General features: G+C 38.0%; 2 protein-coding genes across 2 annotated transcripts in view; both read right to left on the bottom strand.

The window, feature by feature from the left end:
• Positions 1-699: 699 nt before the first annotated feature.
• MTFR2 (mitochondrial fission regulator 2) overlaps positions 700-10,456 on the bottom strand; it is a 486,796-nt gene continuing 477,039 nt past the window's right edge. The window contains exon 9 of the mRNA XM_075707390.1: positions 700-709. The gene's annotated coding sequence lies outside the window, so the exon portion shown is untranslated. The remainder of the gene's footprint in view (positions 710-10,456) is intronic.
• AHI1 (Abelson helper integration site 1) overlaps positions 3,031-10,456 on the bottom strand; it is a 128,723-nt gene continuing 121,297 nt past the window's right edge. Inside the window, exons 25-26 of the mRNA XM_075707708.1 lie at positions 7,079-7,158; positions 3,031-3,259 (exon numbers count right to left, since the gene is read on the bottom strand). Of these exons, the coding sequence (XP_075563823.1) occupies positions 3,031-3,259; positions 7,079-7,158 (309 nt within the window). The remainder of the gene's footprint in view (positions 3,260-7,078; positions 7,159-10,456) is intronic.

The following is a 10,456-nucleotide window of genomic DNA, read 5'->3' as shown; positions in this document are numbered from 1 at the left end:
AATTAAGTGATGCTACAAATACACTTATTGTGTTTTATGATGTCTGTTCCTCAAACTATTTTAAGGAAAAAACTAAATGCAAACTGATGGCTATTGGGAAACACAGGAAAAATGTGCCACCCATTCTTTTCTATTTTGTCCATTTATGCATTGTTCTCGATGTCTCTGCCGTATCATAAAAATGTAATAGGAACTGTATGTTGTAACCACACACACAAAACCTAAAAACACCAGAACAATGAAAGACCTACTATGCTGTTATCACAAGGCAGTTATAAATATCTAATATTTACCCTTTTTTAAACAAGGTTTTATCTGCTTTGTTCCAGCAATGAACTTGTATCACCCTCTAAAAACTCTTCAAATAGACTTTTATAACTCTTGTATTTTAATTCATGCCTCAGGGAGCAATTTTGCAGGGCACTCATGTTTTAGGATACTTACTGTAGTTCTTCAACTAAAAAAAAAAAAGGAGGAAAATTTTCAGCAGGCAATCAGAATCCTCCTGGAAGTCTTTTCTTCCACTGAAATTTAAGTCCTTTAAATACTTGGACAATTTTCAGCAAATGTACACAATGTTCATTTTCAAGTGATTTTAAAAAAATATGTAGGTTGCATTAACACAGAAACAGGAAGCATTATATAAAGTTTAATTTTAAAACTTTTTTTTAAGCCATTACCCTAACCCAAACAGTTTAAAAGTTTTATCCTTTCTTCTAAGTTTAAAACCCCAACAGCAATGTCTGAAGAATAAAGAATCTACTAATACTGAAGAAAAAAGCAGTTTTTCTTTAAATGAATGTTTCAGTCATATTTCTGAACAAAAGGTAAAAAGTGTCTTTGCCATTATGCCATGTTAGTAGTTTGTGAAGAGATTTTAGTCTGAAGGTTCTAATTTTAATACTGAAGGATCACCTGGACTTTTTTTTTAATTTCAGATTTTTTTGTTCATTTTCTGTTAAATGAATGCAGAAAACTCTAGTATCACAGTGACACAGTAGCAACAGAAGTCTCTAACCAACCATGTGGTAGGGAGGAAAAAAATTACAAAAACAAAACAAAAGCTATTGTAATTACAAGAAAACATTATGAAAAGTTTATTTTCAACTCCCTGCATTTTCATGTTTGGCTCTTATCTGATTCCTTCTGCTTAATTGTTATTTGGAACTGTGCCTTGGAAGACACTACTGCTGCCTCTCCTCTCAATTTGGAAAGTGTGGCAAAGCGGCTCCATTCAGCTTCAGAGCAGTGAACATAATTGGAGCCCTAGTTTGCAAGCATGAAAGGAGGTGCTGTGCCTTTGATTAGAACTACCATCTCTCTGTGGTGTTTATCTGAAGTGTTATTTCTGTCTTCAGTGTCCACAATGCCAAATTAACATTTTACAATGCTTTCCAATGAGCTCCCAGATCTTGGCTACTGCTCAGCTCTCCCTGATGTGGAGCCTGATGTCATGCTCTGCCCTTATTTTAAATGTGCTCCAGGACATTTCAAGAAACATACGATGTTCAGATTTTTCTCTTTTACAAAATTTTAAAATCCATACCACAGAGAATGGTGACTTGCAATATGTTGCAAAAGCATGTAAGAGGCTAGGAGCCTCACTAGAATCAGGCAGTCCCAGGACTAAGATAATTTTACACCATCTCTAACTGGGGAAAGAGACATTAGTAAGTTTGCAGTGCACATGTGCAAGTCCCATTTAGGGGAGAATCCCATACGCGTGCTCTAGGCCAAGCAAAGCTAGGACTGTTAGCAAAGAACAACCACCAGTGCAGCCAAAAAAGAGTATTTGTTACCATGCTTTACTCAAAAGAAACAAGTTTACAGATTTTTCTGGCTTTAAAACACGTGCAGGGAAGATATTACAATATATAGCAACTAGTCTTCTGCATCTGGGTGCATTTCACACATCAGTGCCCAACATTGTTATTCTCACTTCTTTTTTTAATGGAATCAAGTGCCCTGTCTACTAAATAAGGGCTTTCTAATTTTATGTTATTTATTGCTTCAGAGGGGGAGGAGGAAGAATTTCCTAGCAGAGTAAAAATAAACTGGACATCATCAGCCAGAAAAAATACCAACACTAACTGATAGAAAGTGTTTCCTTTAATATAAAACATGAATTATTTAGCACTATAGATAATTAGTGAAGTCATTAGTAAAAGTTCGCAACATAATACTTAAGTAAAAAAACACATTAATGACACTCACAAGTGAATAAGGACTACAAATTAAAAAAGCACTACAGTTGGATATGAAATATTTCATTCAGACAAAAGAAAGTGTATTTGGCAAGACTGCTGCCAAAGCAGCCAGGAACTCTGACAAAACTGCAATGCACCTTTATTATGTGCAGAAAACCTCATATGAAAAATATAACTGCCTGGAATTTGCAACACTTATTTACACTAGTAAGCATGAGCAATCCCACTGAAGACAGTGTAGCTGCAATTCGTTTCAGAGCTGCAAAATGTAGTTCAAGTGAATATTTGGTGTCAGGAAAATATTTTTAAAAAGCTTACGTTTTCAGGTACACTGTAATGTCAGCATTCCTTACCATTCTGAACACTCCTCTATTTTACTTACAACACATTTTAAAATGCTAATTTAATAACTTATGTAGTGGTTGGGCTTGTTTTGCTCTAGATCACATTTTTTCACTTTAGTCTCTGCTCCCAATGGGTTGATACACAGTCTACAGAAATGCCTGTTTAGCCTAAGTTAAGGTGGAACCAGATATTAAATTGGTTAACATTGTATTTGTCAGTGGGGTTCTCATGAAATATGAAAGTCGGTTTCAGACTTTACCAGTCCAGTGAGGAGCTGAACATTCAAGTGTTGTTAATTTCATGGAACCCAGGGCAAAAGTCTTCCAGTACAGGTTTACACCATTAGTAAGTCGCAACTGGCACCATTTTACATATTTGAGTATTTTTAACTTGTTTGTTTCTTGTTAATCCTAGAAGTGAGATTGTAGTTGCAGCCTTCAACACACATTCAACACCAGTATTTAGAATTAAATTATGGTTACACGTCACAGCATTCAGGCTCAAAGGCAATATTTGTCTTTGCATTTGTGCTTAAGTTTGAGCCTCTCGCTGCCTTTTTCTTCTTCTTCAATTCCACCCCATGGGCTGTAGGTTCATTTTCAACACCATTAGCTGTAACTGATGACACAGGAGTATCGAGACCCATTAAGTTGTGCTGATTTTCTATCTCGTTCTTCTGTATCCTTTTCTTCTTTTTCTTTGCACCTCTAGAGAAAGGTGGATATAAAAAGGGTAAAAGAAACACAGTTAGCCCAAATTTAGAGCTTTTTCCATCCACAGCTGATGTGTTCGAGCAATTGTCTGCCTGTCTCCCTTGAGTACAATGCTGAAACAGCTACAAAAACTACCGTTCCAAAGCAGAACAAAGACAGAAAAAACATGAAGACAAAATATGACACCACTCCACTAGTCTACTTTTCAACATATCATAGCATTGCTTTGAAAAGAACTGCTCATGATCTTAAAAGTCAGCTAGTGTTGATCAATAGTCAACAGATGTAATTAGAAAATAAAAAATACCAGTCTCCTCCTCTCATAAAAGCCATCGCACATGTTCTTTTCTTTCCCAAGCTCAAACCAAAATACTTGCAATTAAAGAGAGATTCCTGGTTTATTCACTCAACAAGAATAAGACAGGCAGGCAAAGTGCATAAGATTAGTTTTTCCATTTTAGTTTACCCGAACTATGACAGATTTATAGAATCAGAAATCACTTTAATGTCTATTCATGCTTATCAGACTTCATACAATGCCAAAAGCATCAGTCGAGCTTCTGTATATTTCCCAGTTAGTGCCTTTAACAAGGGAATTAGACTGCTCTTGCAGATGATGCCAGGGATTATGCAGATGTTACACCACTGCTACCGTGAATTTCCACTCTTGTCAGTAGTTGTAACTTTATTTAATTATAAATACGTAGTAATACTTTGACTGTAACCTTTGAAGGGCAGGTACTGTCTTTGTTCAAGACCTGTATTGTGCCTAGTTTGTGACTGGAACTGTTACGTTGAATGCTGCTGAAACACATAAGTGAGTGGACAAATCAAGACTAAAGAATGAGATGTGTGCAGTTTCCCCCAAAAAGGGTGCTGCAGGAGCATTATTGTTCCAGGATTTGAGAAGTACTGCTGCATGAGGAATCAGTAATATAAATACCAACCTACCAAACTGAGTGTTCTGGGTCTGATGCGTAATCACTTGTAAATTTATGCAGAGAGCACTACCTAGTGTAGCTCAACAAAACTGTACAATGGCAATATATCCTAGGAGATAATGTCTGCACTGACAAGTAGTATCTAATCATTAATATTCAAAAGGTGAGGCTACAATACAAAGCTACTCAAATTTTGAGAAGTAGTTTTCATCTTTTTATTATTTGAACATCAGATGTGTTGATGTATCAAATCTTTGAGATACTTGTACCAAAATCTTACTTCACTTAGCATCTGTTATGTGGACTTTTCTCTATTTCTTCTAGAGTCTGCAGAAGATAGGTTAACTGCTTGGCTAAGATAAAAATCTACTACCACGCTGGTTAAAATTTGTTTTCCTATTGCAAAACTGTATTTTCCATCCAGAAATTCTGAAAGATAGACATGTCATAAGGGCTTGCCATTCACTTTCTTTTACAGCAGGTATTGTGGCCATAATGGATACAGTTCTAATAGGCAAAACAGCAAACATTCATTTGGAGGCTCAAAGAAAGGTATAGCGAGTTGTGCAGGTGCTAACAGTTTCACTTCTCCATAGCAAAAGTGTGTACTTGGCAATCACATCTCACTTGATTCTTAGGAAGTTTATTTACTACATAATTCCTATTATATACTAGCACGTGACATGGATACTAAGCATATTTTCACAGAAAACAGGAAGGTAACAGAATGTTTTAGGTGGAGCAACTATTTAAGTACAGATTGGACGAGACCTCAAGTCATGTTGATATTGCTTTTAGATGCTAAAACAGAAAACTTTTCCAGTTAAGATCGCAATACTTGCCTGCATATTGTTTTTTAAGGTTATTTCAAGACACATCAACTGCAGTGAACGAGAAAACTACAGTTCTGTCACAGCCCCTGCAGGTCATGGTTTCAGGTACAAAGAAGTGAGACTTTTCACAAAAAATACGCAGCCATGTTTGAGATTTTTTTTATTATGTAATCTGTACTATATAGATAGCCTATAAACAGAAATATGGAACAGTCTTTCAAAATACTGGTATCATAAATGCCAGAAGATCCTTCTCTCTTCTAGCTCTCAAAATAGGGCAAAAACTTGTAGTCTCTTCTGAAAAAAACTTCATATGTGCAGTCACTGGTATAATTACAAAGACAAGTGAATCACATTCCATGACGTTCTAGTTCATGGAAGAGCTTGCAGAGTATGCACTTTCAGATTCAAGCTTTACATCAGGAATAGACATTACTCACATTTGCATTCTGATCTTAAAACACGCAGTGAAAACTGCCCTTTCCATGTCAGACAAAACACAAGCACTGGGGACAAATGCAGCAAAAATGTAATAAAGCCCAGAATGTCCTGTACACGGAGGGAAAATACAGCACTGTGTAGTGCTGACATGTCTGTCTTCCTCCCTTTCAAATTAGTTCTCCCCTGATGAGGTATAGCATCAAACGCTACCTCATGTCATCTTTCACTAATGATCAGGTATAAATGGCTCAGAACCCTGAAAGCTTGTGAATGAGGCTCTGTGACACTGCTCTTTGCCCACATTGGACAGCAATGACATGAAGCATGACTTCAGACTGGCATCTCCATGATGCTCCTGCTCCCTATAGTTCAGGAGGAGGGAGTACATTCCAGTGACTCAGGTATGTAGGTGTCTTCTCTCACCTTTCTGAAATGTAACTGAAGCAGTTTTGGGGCCCTGTTTCTTCAGCATGACACTTCAGTATGACCTCTTCTCAGGACAGCCTTAGTTTCCATTAAAATGAGTATTTCACATTTGATATGTCTCAAAACTCTTGAATTTGATTAAATAATTTGTGATTCCACTTTTTAAATGTGTGGTCCCACAGTCTTCAGTGGATGCCCTGGAGAGGTCACAAAATAATTGTTTCCTGAAGTTCTACTAATGGAGTTGAGTCATACCAAATTTTTGATACTGGCTTCTAACAGACTATCAACTGTCACAGTAACTGTGCTTTTAAGGCACTTCCTTCCTTAATGTACATTCTATCAGAATAGTTATGCCTAAAATTCAATGCTGAATTCTGTCAATGTGTAGTTATACAGCCCATTCCTCATCATACATGAGGGTTAAACTTTCCACTCACAATTTATTTTCAAATCTAGATACAGCTGGAGACAGAAAGTTAAGATTTAAAGATAAGTTAAAATTAGGTACATATCTACATTTACACCATATATGCACACATATATTTATTTGGGGAGGGGACCAGCCTGGAAAATGATCAATGAAACAACTTTGCTTAGATGACAGATACCTGTAATGGCAAACACAGGAAGCATTTTCAGATGTGTTTTTTGAAGTATAAATGGTTGCAATAGCTAAAGATTTTGTGGAAGCTCTTGTTCAAAATGTTGAGATCTTATCTGCCTACAGCTTTCACACAACGAATACATACCATTTTTAAAAAATGCAAGTGTCACAATCAAAGATGTTAGCTTGCACCTTCTCAGTATGTGACAACCTTTTGCAATTTATATTAATTAATTTTTAGAAGGTGCAAAAATAGTTGGCAGCAAAGCAAAGCCTAATACATACCTAAGGGATAGCCACAGGGCCATCCCATATCCCCCAGTTTTGATTCTCATGTACATTACAGTCCTTGCTCTTTTCGAGGGATAGAGTGTGTGTATGTACATATATACAAACTGTTATTTCCTTCACATTTCAGGTGTGAAGCACTTTTTGAATGATTATGTTAAAGCTAACTTCTTGTTTTGCTTGCTAAAACAAAATAACCCGTCCAACATTTCTCACAGTTTTCTAACAGCAGTTGTAGAAATAACACTGCAAATTGTTTTAAGTATTTCTTGCTTACTGTGTTGCAGGTGAGCCTCTATCTGTGTCATGCTCCGAGCTAAATTTTAGGTCCCCTGATTTACTGATGACTGGTGACATCTGTAAAAAAAAAAAAAAAAAAAAGAAAGCAGGAAGGTAAAAAGAAGACAGACAATGGGGCCAGCACATGTACATAGAAAACCCACCAGCTTCCTGAATAAGGAGAGAATATACCTCGTTTGAAAAAGAATGTCTATCAGCCATAAAATGTTAACTCCTATGTGGTTACAAACAAGGAAACAGTACCCTACTTAAAAAAAAAAACACAACTACTTGCAAATAAAAGACAGTTTTCAGGTATGTGTGGAAACAAGAGATTATGAATCTGCTTGAAGTAAGCTTAAATACACATGGTCTGTAAAGAATTAAGTTATTTCTGCTACTGCACGAGTAAAGAGAGAATGCTAAAAAGCCATCTTATTGCATACTTTTAATAAAAGAAACCTGTCTATTTTTTAATCCTGCAAGTTTCAGTCAAAAGCAGTTCAAATCACTCCAGCTTACTTTATAATTCAGGGCTAAAACTAACCAATTGACCCTGGAGGAGCTTAAGTAAATTCTCTAATTTCCAATGTAATTAGTGGGTGTCTATGCAACTGGCTCCCTGTATAAACAAACCTCTTCTAATTCTAACAAGTCTCATACTTACTGCAAGAATTCCCGTTATTCCTTACGTAATTCCTCTTATGTGAGTGCCCTTCCTGAGTTTACTGTCTTCAGGGACAGATTATTTTCTCTACCTTCTTCCAGGCTGTTCACAAATATCTAGTAACTACCCATGTAGTTTCATTTTCATGGAAGGCAGAAGCCAACACAACCGATAGGCCTTATGTCTCACTCAAAATTTGCTCTTCTGGAACCAACAAGGCATACGCTACACATCCAGCCAGGAACTTCAGGCCTCCAGAGCCCCACAACCAAGGAGGAAAGCTGTGGAAAGCAATGGAGAACACTGCAGGTTCAGACCTAGTATCACAATGCTGTCAGTGAAAAACTGTTGTGGATCTCTAGTTCAGGCCGACAAGATAGCTATGTTCTGTAAAGTGCCTGTTTGGTATGGCATGCACGAAACAAAACCAGAAGTTACATCCAGGCAGGCATTGGGAGAGTGGGGACCCATTCCTATGAAGACCTTGGAAAGCTGGAGAAAATGTCTCTTTCAGGATACTGGAGCCCTAGGCCAGGGAAGGGAAGGAGTGGTTAGATCTGATACTTTCCAAAAAATAAGATTTTCATCAGGGAGCAAAGGAGAAGAATGGGCTTGAAACTAAGTCAACCCTCAAAACTTGGCCCATGTTTATGGTTTTTTAAGACTGTTAGTTGAATTTTGGATTCATAGCCAGCCTAAAGCAAAACCTACTACATTGTTTCTGAATTTTTCAAATACCCTTAGTGTTAAAAAGATCAGTCCACCCAGTTCTGCCAAGCAGAGAGCTACTCATCTGCTTGTAAATAAGATGTTTAATGTTCTGCTATCAGTCTGAACTGATCCAGGAAACAGCCAGTTACTGACTACTGTCTCTAAAACCCTAGTTAAAAACGAGCAGTATTAGGAAGGGAGTGTCATTCAGCAGCTCTGGAGTGCCTAACAACAATACAGCATCACAGAGTCAATAAGAGCTTTCTGGAAGCAACAGAGAAGAAAAAAAAATTACAGTTCTTGACCCTTTCACCTGCCAATTGTTCATTTCATTTTGTGTGACCTCACAGGCAAGGTGTACCATGGTTCTTCCATATTTAGCTTAAACAGAGAGGAAATAGAGGGTTTCTTCACAGCAGTTCTTATTATCACTTAAGTATTAAGTTCAACAAGGCCAGTGCCAGGTCCTGCACTTCAGTCACAACAACCCCATGCAGCGCTACAGGCTTGGGGAAGAGTGGCTGGAAAGCTGCCTGGCCAAAAAGAACCTGGGGGCATTGGTTGACAGCCAGCTGAACACAAGCCAGCCGTGTGCCCAGGTGGCCAAGACCAACAGCATCCTGGCTTGTATCAGGTATAGCGTGGCCAGTAGGAGCAGGGAACTGATTGTCCCCCTGTACTTGGCACTGGTAAGGCTGCAACTCAAATACTGTGTTCAATTTTGGGCCCCTCAATACAAGAAAGACATTGAGGTGCTGGAGCGTGTCCAGACAAGGGCAACAAAGCTGGTGAAGGGTCTGGAGCACAGGCCTTATGAGGAGCGGCTGAGGGAACTGGGATTGTTTAGTCTGGAGAAGAGGAGGCTGAGGGGACACCTTATCGCTCTCTACAACTACCTGAGAGGAGGTTGTAGTGAGGTGGGTGTTGGTGTCTTCTCCCAAGCAACTAGCGATAGGACAAGAAGAAATGGGCTCAAGCTGCGCCACGGGAGACTTAGATTGGATATTAGGAAAAATTTCTTCACAGCAAGAGTGGTGAGGCATTGGAACAGGCAGCCTAGAGAGGTGGTGGAGTCACCATCCCTGGAGGTGTTCAAAAAACTATAGACGTGGTACTCTGGGACATGGTTTAGTGGGCATGGTGGTGTTGGGTTGATGGTTGGACTGAGGTCCTTTCCAACCTTAATGTTTCCTAGTTTTTACTTTCATTAAAAAATATTCCAGCCACCAAGCCAGGAAACATGAAATTATTACTCTACCCTTAACTGCTTTAGTGGTGGACTTGGTAGTGTTAGGCTAATGGTTGGACTGGATGATTTAAAGGTCTTTTCCAACCTAGACGATTCTATTAGTTTTGGTATTTTAAAATGGAATGAAAATACTTCATTTTCAGACACTGAACTTATCCAGCACAGACTTCAAAGCCCTAATGAATAAAACTTAACATTCCCCTGTCAAGTACTATTGTCCAATTTTAATTTGGGGTAAAGTGAGGCACAGATGAAAATTGTCTTGGCACACATAAATGAAGACCGTATTGCAACCAGAACCCCTATCTCCCAAAGCTCAGTTATAGGCCTTGAACAGTTTAATTACTTTTTTAAACTCTAAATGAGATTAATTAAAAAACATCTAGTCAATGTTAGCAGTTGAATGAAATTTGAACTTTTTTTGTCTTGGTCCTGCTCCCTAGTATTATTTTATTAGTTTAATATTATTGTTCTGCTGACTTAGAAGAAAGAGGATCAAGCTCCCATTGACTTACTGAATTCATATAAGCACACTGCCCACAACCACCATGTTCAAACACTAGTCATTAGAATTAGTCTGCTGAAATAACACAGATTGCTGGATTAGTTTAGACAAAAGTCAGCCTATTAGAATATAATAATGTAGCACTGGCAGGGCTAGGAAGAAAACCTTATACTTCACACACAAAATCCTTGTTAATACAGTAATAAACTTGAGACCAAGTCAATGGTAAGAGTAAACACAAAAG

The sequence above is a fragment of the Pelecanus crispus genome, chromosome 3 (assembly GCF_030463565.1).
Source record: "Pelecanus crispus isolate bPelCri1 chromosome 3, bPelCri1.pri, whole genome shotgun sequence".
NCBI classification, from domain to species: Eukaryota; Metazoa; Chordata; class Aves; order Pelecaniformes; family Pelecanidae; genus Pelecanus; species Pelecanus crispus.
This window is presented reverse-complemented; position numbering and strand designations above follow the sequence as displayed.